Source organism: Cyrtonyx montezumae, unplaced genomic scaffold, assembly GCF_038088225.1.
Source record: "Cyrtonyx montezumae isolate F1298 unplaced genomic scaffold, pur_monq_1.0 scaffold_1, whole genome shotgun sequence".
NCBI lineage: Eukaryota > Metazoa > Chordata > Aves > Galliformes > Odontophoridae > Cyrtonyx > Cyrtonyx montezumae.
The window spans coordinates 18,315,773-18,333,889 of record NW_027071825.1 but is presented as its reverse complement, the minus strand read 5'-3'; the positions used below and the strand labels follow the sequence as shown (position 1 = coordinate 18,333,889).

The following is an 18,117-nucleotide window of genomic DNA, read 5'->3' as shown; positions in this document are numbered from 1 at the left end:
TTTTTAAGAACAGCAGATTTTTTATTTCATTAACAGTGCAAAGCTTTAAGATTCCCATATTAATAAAGAGCATTTAAAATGTCTATATAATTTGCAATATTGCAGTTGAAAAGCAAGAAAAAAAAAAGTCTCTAACAAAGACGTTACATTTCTTCACACAGCTGAAACTGCAGAAGATGCCAAGTTTCTATTACCAAAACAAGAAGGGAGGCAAGGACTAAGTAGCAGAGAATGTTAAGCTAAGGGTTGTTCATCTCCTAGAAAATGTGCTTTGGACATGGTGATCTTAAGTACTGGTTCAATCGCTTAGCTAACAAGAGCAAGACAACTGTTCTCCTCTGAGCAAGAAACACTAAGTCATTTGCTGGGCATGCAAATGTGGCTTGACCAGGCATTCCTATCACATTGTCTTAGCACTCATTGCAAACACCATATTATGCAATGCTTCCAGCTGAGTAAAACAAAGTGCCTGCTCCACACTATCTATCAGCCTTGGAAATACAGCATTTTAAATTCAACATGTACTCGGATTTTTTTCTCCTATCCCTTCCTTACGCTTGTGATTCTGCAAGGTCAGAAAAACAGAGCTGTATTGCCTTAAAGCCTAGGAATGGTAATGCCGCTAGTTATGACGTGATAATGCAACAATCCAATAGATTGAGGGGTGCAAATCTTGAGTCTTCAATTTGATTGACATTTATTTTCAATGGCTACAGAGAATCACTCAACATCAGGGAATCAAAATTGGCAGAAACAGTATACATACACAGCAACAGCAGAGAAAAAATTCTGAATGAAGTTACAACTTGTCATTAACGTGAATTGCAACAAACGGATCTTCGTCGTTGTTGCTAATCTGGAAATTCGCCATACCATCCGAGGAAACATACACCTGCTTTCCAGTACATGCATTGCCCTCCTTTTGCCCAGAAATAACATCACAGTAGGTACCAGCAGGCAGTCCAGTTTGCAAATTGACGTTCATAGACCTACGTGAAAAGTATGTTGTTTAAGCATTGCATTCAAAACAGCTCTTTCAAACCAGGCAAAAGACTTGTGACCCTGCTGCTATGCTGGCACTTGGAAGGGATTTCTCAGTCATAGGGCCCCCCCACTTCTCAGAGCTGCATTTTGGCCCCATAACAACTGGAATTGAACTTCACAAATCTGGCTCAGGCTGCAGCGGCTGCTCACGCTGGCAGAAAAGGACAGGAGAAAATCAAAGCGTACAGACAGCTCCTGCAACAGGACACATCCTGTTAAACAGGATTAACCTCCTGCCTGGGATCATTCAAGCCATTACAGTTTTGCTGGCACAGACTGTATTGGTACGGATGGATGAGGGAAGTGAGCAACTTCCCTCTTCACCCACAACCACCAAAACTTAAGCTGTTCATGGTTAGATCCCTGGGTGTTACCCTGCTCGCAGCCTTAGTTTCTCTAATGTGAACTCATACGTAGGCATCCTGGAAATAACATGACACATGGGGGAGACAATAGGAATTCGATTAAGACACTAACAAGCAATTCTCACATCTCCACATGCTCCTGTCAGACACCTGACCCTTACTTTTGATGTTCTCCATTCACCCATCTGCACTCTATGGGAAGGTAGTCCCCCTTCCTAACACCAGAGCTCTTTCAGCGTTGCTGTTGTGGGACCATGCTTCCCTCCAGGGACACGGCCTCTCCCACCAACTCACCAATCATCATTGTTAAAGACAATGAAGCCTTTATTGCCACGGCCAAATGCTACTTGATTGCTCTCGTTGTCCCACCAGTTTGAGAAAGGCTGCCCATCTACCACGTTACGGAAGACAACCATGTTCCTGAAAATGCAAGGAATGGCTGTCACTGTAGTTGCAGGAGTTCTACGGCCAGGAGGCACGTGATGCAAAAGCCACTGCTTTTACTATGTTTTTCTCCCACCTTATCTGTCGCCAGCGGTGTTCACAGACCCAGTCGTTGCCGCAGGTAGTGTCCGCGTTGATTGTGACAGACTTTGTCGATCCATCCGAGTTACTTGGAGGTCCAACCCAGTCATTGGTATCCTGTTATGGAAAAGGAACTTTTAAAAGGTCTTACTGAAAAATGCACAGAGAGCACCCCGAAGTAGAAGTTAAATGTGGCTTCAGCTGTCCGTCTGCTAGATCCAGCAGAGGACAGAGAAATCATTTATGTAGATTTAACAAACCAGAATCTTCAGTGCTACAAACTCACCGCTCCGTTTACAAAATATCTTGGCCAACGGTAACTTGACATAACCCGTGTGAACCCATATGGATGAGCAAGCATGAAACCAACTGCCATTTTATAAAGCCTGTTGGACAAAAAGCAAAGCGGATCGTGGCAAGAGAAACAACACCAAGGAACACACAGACCAAATATCAGAATGATGAGTGTCATCATCCAGACAACAGGGTTCCTTACCTGGCATCCCAGAAGGTAAGAATGGAAGCTCCACCAGCCCCGTGCCCTCGCTGGTTGTCGTGATTATCCACGAAGACCAGGGCTCTGTCAGAAGGCACAAAGCCCCAGCCTTCTCCCCAGTTCCTAGCCAAAAACACAAGGACTTGATTCTACCCCGTCATGACATGCATCCATTATATTATAGGTCACTTCACAGAATCATAAAATTGTTGAGTTCTAAAGGACCTAAATGATCATCAGGTTCCAAAACCAGTGCTGCACAAAGGGTTTCCAAATGCCAGATCAAAGACTGCGTCACGGTGCCTAGGGCCCCAAACCTACCTAGCCGTGAACACCTACAGGGATGGGGCATCAAACTCTCTGGGTAATCTGTTCCAGCACCTCAGCACCCTCTCCATTGCAGCAGTTCCCCAACATCTAATCTGCACCTTTCCTCCTATACTTTAAAACCACTTCCCTTGTCCTGTCACTCTCTACACATGTAAAAAGTTTATTTCCCTCCTTTTTATAGTCTTCATATAAATAAAAGAATGCCGTTAAGTGGTCTCCCCACAGCCTTCTTTTCTCCAGTGAACAATTACTGAATTGTAGGGATTGGAATGAACCTCAAGAGATCACAGAGTCCAACTGCCCTGCTAAATCAGGTACCCTATAGCAGGTTGCACAGGTTGGCATCCAGACAGGTCTTGAATATCTTCAGAGAAGGAGACTTCATAACCTCTTTGAGCAGCCTGTTCCAGTGCTCTGCCACCCTTACTATAAAGAAATTCTTTCACAGGTTTGTATGGAACTTCTTCCTACATTCAAGTTTTTTGGTCATTATTTGTTTTCATATTAATAAGCAGCTCCAAGAAGAACCTGGCTTCATCCACTTGCTTCCCACCTCCCTTCAGATGTTGTCCTGGTTTTATCAGAATTTCATATGATGACTGTGGGTTCAAAGTAGAAGCTGTGGAGCAAGATAAACAGCATGAGAAAAGAAGGTTGAGAACCAAGAACACACCAGAAGAAAAGGAAAACAAATTCAAGCAAGCTTCGTGATGGCTACACAATGACCGTGACTAGAGGAAGAGTGCGTGGCTTGGAACAATTCATGACCCTGACTGGATAAGCGCCTGTATGCATGGTTAACGAGTGTTCGTGATGTATTTTGTTGAGATGCAAATGCGGCTGGAAAGGTTAAGAGAAAACTTGTGAATGTATATAAGAAGGAATGTTATAACCTATAATAAATGATTTGAATTGTCCAAATCTTTGTCTGTGTCTCAGATGCTGCACATGACAATCATGTTGAAAGCTGTTTAGTGCTGGAACTTAGTGCTGGGGAAGCTGCACTTTCCTGGGTCAGATCCTATCAGCCTTGGTTACTTCCACTTCCTGGATCCTGGCAATGCTGGTTATTCTTATGTGAATTCCAGCTCTCCAAGAGGAAGATACACTGAGAAGAGACAGATTACAGTTCCCAGAAGTCTACAATACTCTTCATGCAATTTCCAGTTCTGAGTAAAAAAGGTAGAACAGCACAGTGACAGGGAAGAAGGCTCTCTTCTGCTTCTAGTACAACAGTGAGCAACACTGTTGGAACTCCTCTTCCTCCCATATGATGTATTACCTATAAATCTTTTTCATATCATAGTGTCTTAAATGATTTTATCATTTGTAGTAAATTAATTATTCCTCCTTACCTTGGTTGTGTCTTCCCTCCTTGCAAGTGGGAAAGGGAGAGGGAGGGAAGCCCTGTCACTTGTGATAGAATCAACTAAACTGTGACAGCTATTTATACACATGAATCAGATCACCCCCCTCAGCCAAGCCATCTTTCCCTCAGACTGAACAGATCCAGGTTCCCCAGTCTTTCCCCATACAGGATATGCTCCAGGCCCTTTATCACCTTTACAGCCTTCTCCTTCTTCTAGGAGATTCCTGCCTTTTTTGAACTGCAGACCCAAGAACTGGACAGTAATATAAATGAGGCCTCAGCAGAGCAGAGTAGAGGGGTGGGATCACTCTCCTCAACCTGCTGGCCATGCTTTTTTTAATGCAACCTAGGATACCATTGGCTTTCTTGGCCACAAGGGCACACTGCTGACTCATGGGCAACCTGTTGTTCACAAGAACATGTTTGTCCTTCTCTGCAGAGCTCCTATCCAGCAGGTCATCCCCTAACCTGTACTGGTGTATGCAGTTATTCCTCCTCAGATGTAAGACTCTACACTTGGTCTTCCTAAACCTCATTTGGCTCCACCCTGCCCAACTCTCCAACCTGTCCAGGTCACACTAAATGGCAGCACAGCCTATTGCTGTGTCAGCCGTTCCTCTCAGCTTTGTATCATCAGCAAACTTGATGAGGGTGGACTCAATCCCTCAGGCCATCCAGGTCATTGAAGATGTTGAACATGACTGGACCCAGTGGAACACTGCTAGTTACAGGCCTCCAAACAGACTCTGCACCACCAATGACAACACTCTCCTCTAAGCTTTGCCAGTCAGCCAGTTCTCAATCCACCTCACCTATCCCATACTTTCTAAGTCTAGGATGTTGTGGAAGACAACATCAAACACCTCGCTAACCCAGGGTACACAACACGCATTGCTCTTCCCCCAACCCAGTCAGTGATGACATCATAGAAGGCTACCAGGTTAGTCAAGCATGATTTCACCTTGATGAATTCATGTTGACTTCTCCTAATAACCTTCTTCTCTTCCAATTGCTTGGAGAGGGTATACAGAATGCCTCCTTCCATCACTTTTGTAGGGACAAAGGTGAGGCTGAATGGTCTGTAGTTTCCCATAGCCTCTTTTTTGCCCATTTTGAACACGCAAGTGACAATCCAGCCTTCAGGCACCTCTCCTGTTTGCTAGGTCCTTTCAAAGATAATAGAGAGCAGTTCAGCAATCACCTCTGCCAGCTCCCTCAGCACACGTGGGTGCACACACCATCAGTGCCCATAGATTTGTATTTGACAGGCCCTTTTTCTAAATTTAATTTACCTTCTTTTCTTTTAGTTTATCCATGAGTTCCTTGCTCATCTATGCAAGCCTCCTGCCACTTTTCCCCTATTTCTTACTCTTGGGGAGGCACCAATCCTGAGCTTGGAAGAAGTGTAAGCCATCAACCAGGTCTCACAGGCCCTCTTACCTTCTAATGTTCTAGCCCATGGGATACCTCCAAGTTCTTCAAAGAGGTCAAAGTTGGCTCTCCCGAAGTCCAGGGTAGCAATCCTACTCATTGATTTGCTTCTTCAGGTAAGATCTTGAACTCTTATCACATCATGATCACTGCATACCAAGCTGCCCCCAACCTTCACATCCCCTGACAAGCAACAAGTCCAGCATCTTCAGGCTGTCCTCATAGATCAGGTCCTCCTGGCCTTCTCTAGCCCCTCTCCAAACGCTCCACATCTTTCCTGTGTTGGAGGCCCCAGACCTTCTAGATCTGAACACAATACTCCATTATGGGGCCTCATGAAGGCAGAGTAGAGAGGGATAATCACCTCCCTCACCCTGCTGGCCACTCCTCTTCAGATGCTGCCCAGGGTACCGCTGGCCTTCTGGACTTCAAGCTCATACTACTGGCTCATAGTAAGAGCCAGTAATAATAATAACCAGAACTCCTAAGTCCTTCTCAGCAGGGCTATCTCAGTCTACGTATCTGAGATTACACCCAACCCAACTGCAAAACCGTGCACTTTGCTTTGCTGAACCTCATTAGGTTCACATGAGCCCACTTTTCAAATTGCAAGATGTTCACCCTTACTTTAAGTAGGCCATCTTCTCTCCATTCCACTTGCGGATCACTGTCCCCAGTTTTGCACCGTACTTGAATTCCGTCACTCGGCCATTTCCAAAGTACTGACTGCCCGTGATTGGCTCTCCTCCCAGGTCAATTACCTGGTACAGGAAAGAACATTTACTACTAAGACACAAACAGGTAAAAAACACTGTCCTAGGCTTTGTTTTAAGGAAAAGTCAGTATGTGAGATAAGAATATTACTTCATTTCAGAACTGCAATCATAGCTACTTTATTTTCTGTCAGCACAGCTGTGAGGGTTTTTTTTCATATTCCTCCTCAGTTTCCTTACTGAGGCTGATCAGAACTGTATTATTACAGTTTGGGCAGCATAAACATTATATCTAATCTTTTACCAATGCCTCTGATTTCAGCACATGGACAAGCTCATTTCCCGTTTTCCTAACATAGCTAAAGAACATTTCACTACTGGCATTAGATCTTATAGGTCACACGCTTTTAATAAAATGTATGGAGTAACTTTAGCTTCTGCAGACTGTTTATTTATTTATTTATATATTGGGGGGGAGAAGGGTGGGAAGGTTATTTTACACCTTCTTAGGATTTGTTACTCAATCATAATAAAAAAATTGGGAATGTCCAAGTCACTGGCTATGCAGTTTCAGACCATAGTCATAATTTAATACCTTCTGGTACAACTTAGGCATTCAGAATTTAAAATTCACTATCTGAATTCTTATCTTTTTTTTAAATCAACCAAATTTTTGCATTTTATCCAGTGCTGCAAATCTCAAATGAAATTTCCAGGTTAATTAGTGCCACGAGGTCCAAAACAACTGAGACATTCATGTCAATGACCACTTGCAGTCGCATTACATATTTCAAAATATGATTATTAACTCTTGACATTTGATATCAAAGCTGGAGGGCTTTCAGGACTATCTGAAACAAAACACTGCTTTAAGCTGCAGGACTGAGTGCATACTGTTCCTATAAAAATATGCATTTAAAGTAAAAAATTAAGAAAGTAAAGATTACCTCCTGATAAATGAAAGGCTTAGCTCCTGCAGAAAACCATTTCGCATTTAGCTCTTTCAACTCATCTAAAATTGCCTTCACATCCCCTGGCCACATATGCTTGGCAGCATCAATCCGAAATCCAGCCACGCCAATGTCAATGAGGTAGTTCATGTACTCTGCAATTCTGGAGCGCACATAGTTCTTCTCCAGGGCCAAATCAAGAAGATTAACTAAGCGGCAGTTTCGGACCTGTATAAAAATCCTGAAATTAAATATTTTCCCCTAATAGACTGACAATTCTGCATTTATTTCTTTGAATTTCTCTATCTACATTACAACGCCAAAAGAAAACCTTCTCTAGTCACCATTTACAATGCATATTGTACACCTTGGACGGTAATATGCACAGTTGTTTTGGACGGTTTTCTACATAGAAGGAGCATTTAAGAAATCTACAATTGCCCAACAAACATGTCCATAAGTGATGAAGAAATGTATCAGAGAGGCAAATATTAAACCTATAATCAGCTTTTTAAGCAAGTATAGGGAAAAAATATGACACATCACTTTTGCTCCAGTATGCATGCAGATGCATTGCTATTTCAAGTGCATTCATTAATTCTGCAATACAGGAAGGATTTCTAGAAATGATTATTTCAAACTCCGTAAAAGTATACTGAATTAAAAAGCCTTACAAAAAAATAAACTTCTCTATCCCTTTCTGCTTTGATTTCTCTTAAATAAAAAAAAAACATGGGCATGCATTTTCATCAAAAGAATATTTAAGAGAAGCGTTCCTGTATATTCAATGTGTATTTAATAAATCTCATGCTGGATTTCCATAGCTATGCATACATCTGCTTGAAAACAGCAAGGTACATCAGGCTACAGTGAAACCTGTATTAAAGAACACTGACAATACAGACAATCCTTTGGAGCTGCTCAAGACTGTAGGGACATTGAATGCCTCCCACCCTTCTGCCATTTCTCCAACATTCCTCGTCTCTAAACATAGATTCAGGAAAGATAAAATACATTCAGAAGGCATAGGACATAAAAAAAATACACAACAGGTATTTATCTTTATAAAATTTCCTTAGGAAATTCTAATCTCTTCCTTCTGAAATTGAGACCAAATTAAACTTTCAAATTAGAGACAGAGACAAATAACAACACCTATTTTTTCAAAAAATATAAGAAACAAAAGAGAATCCCAAAACAGATTTTATGACCTTTAGAACTGTCTAAAAGTACCTAAGCACATAACTTAAATCTGAAAGCAAGCTTGAACTGGCTCAAGTAAAACTCTGCTCTGGAGAAAGAAGTAGAATTCATGCAAGTAATGCTAACCTCTATTATCCATTAGGATGGCCTTCTGTGAGTTTATTTTTCTATATAACATCTGTCAGTAAAGAGGAGCAAAGAAGTAACAGCCCAAAAGCAGATGGATGTAAAAATGTGTTTGAAGTTTTACCTGAGGTGCATCTTGATAATCCTCAATGTCTCCACTTCTAGATTTACACTTAGCATCATTAAAATCCCAGGCAGAGTATGGCACAGCTGGAAAATCTTCTGTCTTTGCATTGAAATAGCTTCCACAAGTAGAATGATTGCCAGCACCAGCATTACCTCCGCACATGTGGTTGATTACTGCATCCACATAAACATATACCTAGAGGATAGTACTCAGATTTCAATTTGAGAGCACTATTTCCCACAGCACCACTAACTGAATAACATTCTCTCTCTTAACTCCTGCCATATCCCTCTACTTCTGCTGGCCGGCTTCCCGCAACATTTTAAGATACTTTTATTAATAGCAGTGGTGATACAACACACATCACAGCAAATTGAAAAAACCTTTAGTCCGCTGCTGCCATGCCTTCTAAATTACCTGGTGTCTATATCCTTGCACTGCTAACACCAGAAGATTTTTTAAGTACTCACACCAACATTGTTGCACCTGGTCACCATGTCTCTAAATTCAGTTTCATTTCCCGATCGGGTGCAGAGTTCATAGCTGACTGGCTGGTATCTTTCCCACCATGGCCGCAAGGGATCAGCAATGACAAGATTTTCATTTGGAGGCGAAATCTGAGAATAAGATGGTACCAATAATGGTTTATTTATGTTTGCTCAGTATTGCTAGAGTAAGTACATGAAAATCAAAAATCAGGTCCCTTTAATGAAAGCTGCTTGCAGTATGTAACCTACAAAGATCCTCAATATACTGTACTTAAACTGTAGTGGGCTGCAATTAAAAGACTTAGGCCCACATATTCAGGACATAAAAACATACTCTAAAAATGATGCCCATGGACAGCAATCATTTCCTAATCATTTTTGAGAATGCAGGCCTCATAAATCAAAAGAAACATCTGAAACATGATGGACTGAGGTAGTAGAGAAAGCCCAAAACCAGGAGGGTTTTGCAGAGTATCTGAGGTAACATCACTCCACTAAAAATTCATTTGACTTTATATTTACATCTCTGCATATAATCACATGACCCTACCATTTCTCACAGAGGTTATGTTTTACTTAGTTGTCATGCCTCTGCGACCAGCTCAGAAAGTTTGCGTCTGAAAAAAACCTTTCATTCTGAGATCCTGCCACAGTATAGATTGAAAAGATATCCAAGAATATATTAGTCTGATAAATCAATTTAAAATCAATTAGACCATGTGTCTGGAAATAAGGTTGCATTACTTTAAAATCATGGGAAATTTCTTGCTCAGGCCAGTTCCCAAGCTCCTGGGCTAGCAGACACAAGCAGAACTCTGCAGCATGCTCTCACCAAACAAATAGAACCAGTTTAATAGCTGGCTGCTCTACAGCCATAATACCCCATCCATGCAGCACTACTGATTCCACAAGAGCATGTGTCTGTTCTTCAGATGGTACAGATTCTTGTCAACACACCTCCACCAGAACTTGTGCTCAGTTCATTTCTAGCTGCTCACCCAAGTTCATGCCAAGCACAGTCTTCTAATGGCTTACTCTGACGTGCTTTACAGAGAAACCTGGCAGTCTGAGTGAACACAATTAGCAGCCTTTTACATTTATTCATTTATTTTTAACCTTCACCACTCTGGTACTTTCATTAGGAGCCCTTTTTCTAAGTCATACTTTTATTTTATGTTTGTCTAGCTCTTAAAGAGCTTCCCTTAATTTAAATAATATCAAGCAGATAAACACGCTGTTCAAAACAATAAAAAAAGATTTAGTCAGCAATAAACAGTTCTAATTCATCCAAACGATAGGAATACACATACCTGAACTCCTCCAAACCCATAAGGAGCTAAATAGCGTTCACACTCCAGAGCAATATCAGCCCAGCGCCATTCAAAGAGATGCACAATAGAGGTCCTCCCAGCCTGAGTGTTGGGGTCATACTGTGCCCAGCAAAGCCCAACAAGGAACAGAAGAAAACAGACACCCATGGCGTGTTCTGTGATCAGCTAAAGCTCTTCCTACTGCATGTTTATTTTCCTGCAAGAGGGCAAAGTGCACATTACAGAACAGACATTTACTTTTAAGTGGTAAACTCTGGCATCGTATTTATTTTTACTTGATCGTTATTTTGTTTGAGAACAGGTTTTAGCTAAACCATATTGATCTGAGGAAATAGGCCACAATACGCTTTGTATTTTTTTTTCCAGAAATAGCCAATTCGAAAAAGTAGAAATACCATATATTTTAGTATTTTTACAAACATCGTTGCTGAATTGTTGTATTATGTGATTCACTCTTGCTTACAAAACTAGTTATGAATGTAGCATTACAGACCTGAAAGCATGTGTAAGGCTATTCTGTTTTGACAAGAAAAAACAAACACAATAATGAAAACCAGTGCCTCCACGCAAGGCTGACCTGTCTCACTCTGGGATTAGGTTGAGATGCAACAGGCAGACATCAAGGTACTCCCCTCCATCCTCCTCAACTTTTATATATCATTAAAAGACAGGGTGCCAAACTTATCTCTACCCAAGAACAAGCAGATGTCCAGAAACAATGGCTGAGTTCTGAGTGAGCAAATGTTACAATTTTAGTACCTATAAATTACTTACAATAGGCGTTCTCCTAATGAGCATGAGTCAATGAAAAAAGTTCATCTAGAGGACAAGTGAGGAAGTAAAAGGCTGGCAGCTAGGCTGTCACGATGCTAAAAGGACACTGGATGGTTGAAGATATGTAAGAGACTATTATTTTATACCACTGCCTCAAAGTTGAGCACCTCTCCAGGAAGACCACTCCAAATTCTGAAACTTTACTGTTTATGTGTATACCTCTCGAGGACTTATGAAATAATTTTTTACTATTATCATTTGTCTAATACATGTATGCCTTCTCAGGAAGACCTCTCTGCATTTGGTGTTTGAAAACTAAACCTTTCTGTGTGGCTCTTGGGGAAGTGAGGAACTGTGTACCTCTCCAGGAAGTTTATTTACCTTAGAAAAAAGTGTTCTTTTTAGCTTTTGTCTTTTTGTGTACTCCTCTCCGCAAAAGGAAGGAGTGATTGGAACAGTATTTACCTTTGTTTAATAGGTGTGTTGTGCCTCCCTGGGTGGGGGTGAGGTGTTAGTTACACTTTTGAATACCTCCTCTCTCCCTCGGTGTAGATCTTTTCTGGGTATTAAGAAAATGAGCGTCAGTGCCACAATGAGTAGTGAAGATGTATTCTTTGAACTTTTGGAAAAGCATGGTGCTAGACCCTCGTTAACAGGGGTACACTGGGCACGGCAGAACTGGTATAACGTGCAGAGCGTTTCAGACCGTATTAGTGTTCTGCAAAAGAATGCTCGTACCCGAGCTGGAAAAGGGAAGGCATTTATTTGTGCGGTATTGGGCTCTGCTCTGGTTGCAGCTGTAGAATTCTGCGACCAGCACCTTAAAGCAGACAGCCAAGCTTTACAAGCACTGCATGAATCAGTTAAAGTAAGTCAGGAATTGATAAAAGCTCTGCAAAATCAAATTGTAAACCTAGAAGAGCAAGTAGAAAAACATAATTCTGATCTGTTGCAAATAGCTTTAAGGGAAGTGTTAACGGGTAAGGATGCCAGGGGTACTAGTGTGCCTCAAGAGAAAACATATCCAAGGGAGGAATTGCAAGGTATAAAGGCAAGTGTAGACAAATTGGAAGCCTCCCCAGCTCAATTGCATCCTTTAATAAAAACTGATATTCGTACGATAATGGTGAGGATTTAGATCCTCAAATGAACATTAAAGAAATCCCTTTCTCTGCTACTGAGCTAGCAAAATTGAAAAGAGATTTTGGCCGCTCTCCTAAAGAATCAGAAACAGAGTACATATGGAGGGAGGATCAGCCTGACAGGTGAAGATCAGATAACTTTAACCAAAAAAGAGGCTGAAGGTTATTGGGGTCCAGGAGTATTTTTAACTACTGGTAACAATCGTGTTCCTTGGTCCCTTACACAGAGAGTTGCCTACTGGGCAGGTGGCCTTAATCCCCTAGAAAGGGGAGACCCCCTTGCCATTACTGGAACTGTTGATCAACTAGTAGAGAATATTCAGAAGGCTGCCTGTCTCCAAATGATGTATGACAGGAAGCTGCAGTTAGACCACGAATCATCCATTATGATGTCTGTTGATCCTGAGAGAATGACCCCTCTAATCAGAGGACTTCCAGAATTGATGAAACCCATTGGCATACAATTGCAAGGAAAGATCCAGGCTATGTCTCAGGGAGAAGGAACTTGGGCAGTGTTAGAAGGAACTGCAATCTCTAATCATCTGCAGTCAGGATGCTAAGTATGGATATAGGGGGAGGTTGCCCAAGAGTTAATTAACTATGGAAGAAAATATGGGCCGGTGGTTTCATCCTCCGGTAAATCTGAGCCAAGTAAGGCTTGCAGCAGCCAGACTTGCCCTCAGGCCACCTAGCCCAAAGCTTAACGGAACTCAAAAGGTTTCATGCCCACAGGTAGGCGAAGCATTGAACATGAATGTAATGGTCTTTGGACTCTGAGCTGAAAAAAGGGCATTCCACGAAATTTGATGGATGGACTGACATCAGATAGGCTCGACATGCTGGTGACTGGATGGCTGACTAGATCTGAGGAAAGCAAAACCCTAGGTCCTAGTGCCTCTCCCACAGCACCAGAAGAGCTACCGGAGGCATTGGGAAACTTAATTCCTTCACCTCTCTCAAGTGAGTGGGGGGTGAAGGGTGGATGTTTATTAAGAAGCTTATGACTACCACTAAAGGGACATTATTGGATTTGTTTTCATCATGCATATAAACAACTACTTGTAAACTGAACTGGGGTATGTTATGTTGGAGCAATCTGCCCGATGTTATGCCCTTGATCTCCTTGCAGATCAAGCCTCACAGATGCGGGCGGCAATACTCCACCATTGCATTGCTTTGGACTACCTGCTAACTGAAAAGGGGTGTCTGTGGCAAATTAAATTATTCTACCTGTTGTCTGAAGATTTATGATAATGGGAAAGTTATCAAACAAATTAATTAAATAATTAAAAGATAGCACATGTTCCTGTCCAAACTTGGAAAAGCCCAGACCCTGACCTCTTCTCCTGGCTCCCAGGTGGCCCATGGGTAAACGTATTTTATTCTATTTATTGTGTGCTATTGCAACTCTTATGTTTGTTTCTTGTATGATACCATATTTTATTCAATCAATACGTGTCGTATCTTCTATGTACTTTACAACCTCCTCTGCCAATGAAGAAGTGAAACATATCAGGGCAACAATTGTAACCAAGACTAAAAAATCTTCTGTAGCAATTATATGAAACTTTTGATTCCCTGACCCCTCCCTCCTTTACCCTTCTGCTTTCTATCTTTTTCTCACCATCATGGATCACCAGTGTCCAATTTTTAAGCAACCTTTGAGTCACAGGGCAGTGTAAGAGACTGTTATTTTATACCATTGCCTCAAAGTTTGCTGATTTGCTGAACATGTCCGAACATGTCCAAGCTAGTCCTGGGAAAGGGTTGTGAAATCCTTTGTCTAAGGGACAAGCAGATGGGCATGTCCTGGGGCAAGGAAAGAAAGATAAGTTGCAGCTCAATGGCTGCTGAACACTCTTTTGTGTGGTACTCATCTCCGTGGGAAGATAGCCATCTCAGGAGATGCTTGCCTGGCATCCTAGCACAGGATTTGTCACTTAGGCAAGAAAAATGTAGGATAAAAGAGGGATCGACCACCATGAGATTAGGTGTTCTACCATCTGAACCCTTACGAGCTGATCCCTGCTGCTGACAGACTCCCTCCTGGGCCTGCTGCTTGAGACCTGCTGCTTTCTTCTGAACCCTGCTGCTTCTTCCTGGCTGCCCGTCGCTGCTGCTGTTCTCCCCGCTTCTGCAACCCCTGCTCTTCTGCCTCAGACCATCAGAGCCACTTGCAACCAGACCACCCCTAGGATCCTGGCTGGTGACTTTCCCTGCACTGTACAAATCCTTGCTTCCTTCCTGTCACTTGCTTTCCCTTCCCCATCACCTTTATTGGTAACAGTGTTCACCTTCCCCTTCCCCATCTCCCTGGTCAATATTGGTAATAAACTGGTTGGACCAACATTTGAACCGTCGCTTCTTAATCTCACACCGGGTATACATATAATCAAGAACCTCGTCTCCCTCCTTTATATTGGAGTGTGACAAGATACCATAGAATAGAAGACTGGAAACTTCATAAATCACTCCCTGAGTATATGTTCATTGTCTCATATATAATTGAATATATACTATCCATGGAAATATACTGTACTCTGAATCGTGTAGCCTTTGAAGCACTTACGGTGGAAATATCCCCAGTGCTTTCTGGCACTGCTAACAAAAATTACCTGACTTAACAGTAACAAAACTTTACCGATAAGTTTCTATGCACTAATTTCTTTAATATCAACTGCATATGTTTAATGGTAACTTCATTTTTCTGCAGATTAAAATTTAGATATTGTCTGATATATGCTGTCTCTAGTGTGCACAGGATTTTTATTAGTATAAAAGCCAAAAACAACCACAAATGGCAAGGGAATAGGTTATATAGACTGAAATTAGCATTTCATTTTCCATTTTAATGTACAGCATTCTGTATCACTATTCTTGAGGTATCTTTTTTCCCCACTGTATATATTTAGAAAGGACATGAAGAAGAGGTTGCCAAGAAAACCCAGATATTTTTGAGGTCACAATACACGTAACTGCCATTCAAACAAGCCTGAATCCTAGAGTATCTCTTCAATACAGAAGCAACCATAAGGACTCAAAACCAGTAATACTCAGTTTAACCCATCTTGTCTGCACAACTTGCATGGCGACACTCTTCCCAGAGAATGCAGCACAACACATGCAGAAATACTGCAGTGCTCCCTAATCAATAAGTCTCCTCCCCCAGTACCCAGGTGCAGAGTTCTGCAAATGTACTTAGGGAGCTTTCCGGAAGAGGAAACTAGCCACATCATCTTCTGATAAGCTAAGATGGGAACTGTACTTCCTAATGCATTTTCTAAGTACATGTTGCATTTGTACTTATTTATATGTAAATACAGATTCCTCTTCTCCTCTCCATCCTCTCACTATAAGAGACAGACAGCTCAGAGCAAACCAGAAGTCTAACAACTGTCAAGGCTTACATTAGGCTACTTAAGATCTCCTTTCCTGCTTTTCAATGCTACAACAGAGATCTGCTGTAAACAATAAGTTGAACTACCACTTTCTGCAAGTAACAACAAAATATTTTCCCCCAAGTATCCATTCATCATAAAAATGTATCACAACTCAGAAACAATACAGGGCAAGGAGGGAATAAGGAGATTCCTGGTCAGTTTCACAGGGGAAACTAAAAACTTCAGTGAACATTTAAACATGAACACACGGTCCTCTGTCTTGCTACATCAACATTTTCCTAATTTAATACACATTTGAAAATGCACCCCTGAAAACTATGACCAACAATAATACAGATACTCAAACAACATTTAAAAATAAATCTTATACAATCTAAAAAAAAATACACCCTTTCCCTCATGTTTTTATTTCACAGAAGATACACAGCTCTCAGTGGAACTGCACTCTTTGGAGCACATTCAAGCACAAAATAGCCTATTGCTCTCAGCTGTCACTGTACCTCACGCACAGACAGTTATTTAGATCTATATATTTAGTTTGATCTGCTGCTTGTAAATAATTTTATTTACAATTCTTTACTAGAGTACACAGATAAGTTCCACCCATAAGCAACTGCTCTGTGTTGTTTCTGTCTCTGAAGAACACTTCTTCATCCCGACACACACATTAACAGAGAATGAGCCAAGAAGTTTGATTTTCTCTAATGAGAAATGCCATTTACCAGACAGTGGTGTTTACTTACAGAAAAATGTCCCATATGTTTTTGTTATTGGGTTTTAAAGCAGGATTTTATCCCCTTGCCACATATACTGATTTTTTTTTGTTTTTGTTTTCTACATCAGAGTACACAGATCAGAACAGTGCTGCTACTCTTATACACAAAACACAACTCAGACATAAATTTGCAGCTCCACACATTTGTGTTTTCTGTTTGAGCGGACCTACATTATGATCAACAAAACAGACACTGAATTTTTACTGGCAAGGAATCAGATCCGTGCCCTTATTCACTTGAACTAAATAACAAAATCAAGTTACAGATAACGATCAAGTTTCAGAGGGTTCTAGCTTCAAAATGGCTGTTTTTCACAATTCAAGGGAGGTCTGTATTCCCGCTGGAAGGGAGAGCACAGCTGACTGCAATTCAGAGAACGTGGGAGGGAACGGACCCCACCCCAACGGCCGTGCTGCCCGCACCTGGCAACAAAACCCAGCTGCTATTTTCCAAAATAACACTATTAATATTAGTAACACTATTAGATACTAGCAAAAAAAAAAACAAAACAAACAACAACACTTTTAAAAGAAATAAAAATAAATAAATAGAATATTACGTTAGCACCGCATACTTTAATCGTTGTCTTTCGTACCTGGCGTCTCCTATTCAGCAAATACCTCACACGACACGATACAAAACCAACTTCTCAGCAGCCGCGACACTCCTTCAGTTTAAAACTGGAGTACGCGGGCACGACAGAAATTACTGCAGCACTACACTTACATTTCAGAACTGCGTTTGCCCGTGCGAAGCAGCGCGCAGCTCGAGCAGCGCTCCTTCAGCACGCACCGCGCCAGCTCCGCAGCATCACCGAGTACCGTGCCACAGAGACCGCGGATTTTTACCGTTCGCAACACGTTCATTTATTCCCGGGTTGCGTGGCACTGGTTTCGTTCCGGGGATTTTATTTATTTGTGGTGAGAAAAACAACATCCTGAAAACGTTCTTGGCTTCAAAGTGAAGTCCGCGAAGCGATTAAGGAACAAGCAGATAAAAACACCAAAACCAAAACCAGCCCGACGGAGAAACGGCGGCCACCCCCCATCACCCCCGCGGTGCTTACCGGGCCGAACGGCGACAGACTGCCAACTCCGCCAAGCCGCGCAGTGCCGGGACACCGCTCCCACGTGAGCCCCGCTCGGCTCCCAGCGCCGTATGGCCGCGCGCAGACGCGCGGCGCCGCCCCTCACGCGGACGGCGTTGGAGCGCAGCGCAGCGCAAGCACGAGGCGGCACCGAGCGCGTGCCTGAGGGGCCGTCCTAAGGCGGGAACGGGTTCGCAACGGACGTTTCTGAGAAGCAGGATTAAGGCGCGTTCTCTTTGTTAGTTTAAATAGTACTCCGTCTCTTGAGTCCCGCAGCATCTTCCTCTCATGCCGCTCCAGTGCTCCCAGCCCTCAGGCAGGGCACGTGGCAGCGGGAAGGCTTGCACGGAATGCTTGTGTAAGCAGCTTATGCAAAGGGACCTGTGAACAAGGACACTTCAGCCTAAACCATTTCCTGCTCAGGGACAGCGGAAGGCCG

General features: G+C 42.2%; 1 protein-coding gene and 1 pseudogene across 1 annotated transcript; one reads left to right on the top strand and one right to left on the bottom strand.

Annotated features, from left to right (window-relative positions):
* Window positions 1–673: 673 nt before the first annotated feature.
* On the bottom strand, window positions 674–10,689 carry LOC136052452 (pancreatic alpha-amylase-like). The gene is made up of 10 exons (XM_065742603.1): window positions 10,478–10,689; window positions 9,150–9,296; window positions 8,677–8,874; window positions 7,221–7,451; window positions 6,188–6,321; window positions 2,431–2,553; window positions 2,221–2,320; window positions 1,930–2,051; window positions 1,704–1,829; window positions 674–989 (listed from the first exon to the last, which is right to left on the bottom strand). The coding sequence occupies exons 1-10, from the start codon at window positions 10,643–10,645 to the stop codon at window positions 800–802; spliced, it is 1,539 nt and encodes a 512-aa protein (XP_065598675.1). The 5' UTR covers window positions 10,646–10,689; the 3' UTR covers window positions 674–799.
* Window positions 10,690–11,846: 1,157 nt separating this feature from the next.
* On the top strand, window positions 11,847–13,418 carry LOC136054610 (uncharacterized; annotated as a pseudogene).
* The last annotated feature ends 4,699 nt before the right edge of the window (window positions 13,419–18,117 follow it).

What these genes read in the sequence shown, in the direction of transcription:
- LOC136052452 (XM_065742603.1), bottom strand. Translation starts at nt 10,645, where the DNA reads ATGGGTGTCTGTTTTCTTCTGTTCCTTGTTGGGCTTTGCTGGGCACAG. An exon ending in AGCCTTTCATTTATCAGGAG is followed by an intron (nt 6,322 to 7,220) that starts GTAATCTTTACT and finishes TTCCTGTACCAG; the next exon opens with GTAATTGACCTGGGAGGAGA. An exon ending in CACCGCTGGCGACAGATAAG is followed by an intron (nt 1,830 to 1,929) that starts GTGGGAGAAAAA and finishes TTGCATTTTCAG; the next exon opens with GAACATGGTTGTCTTCCGTA.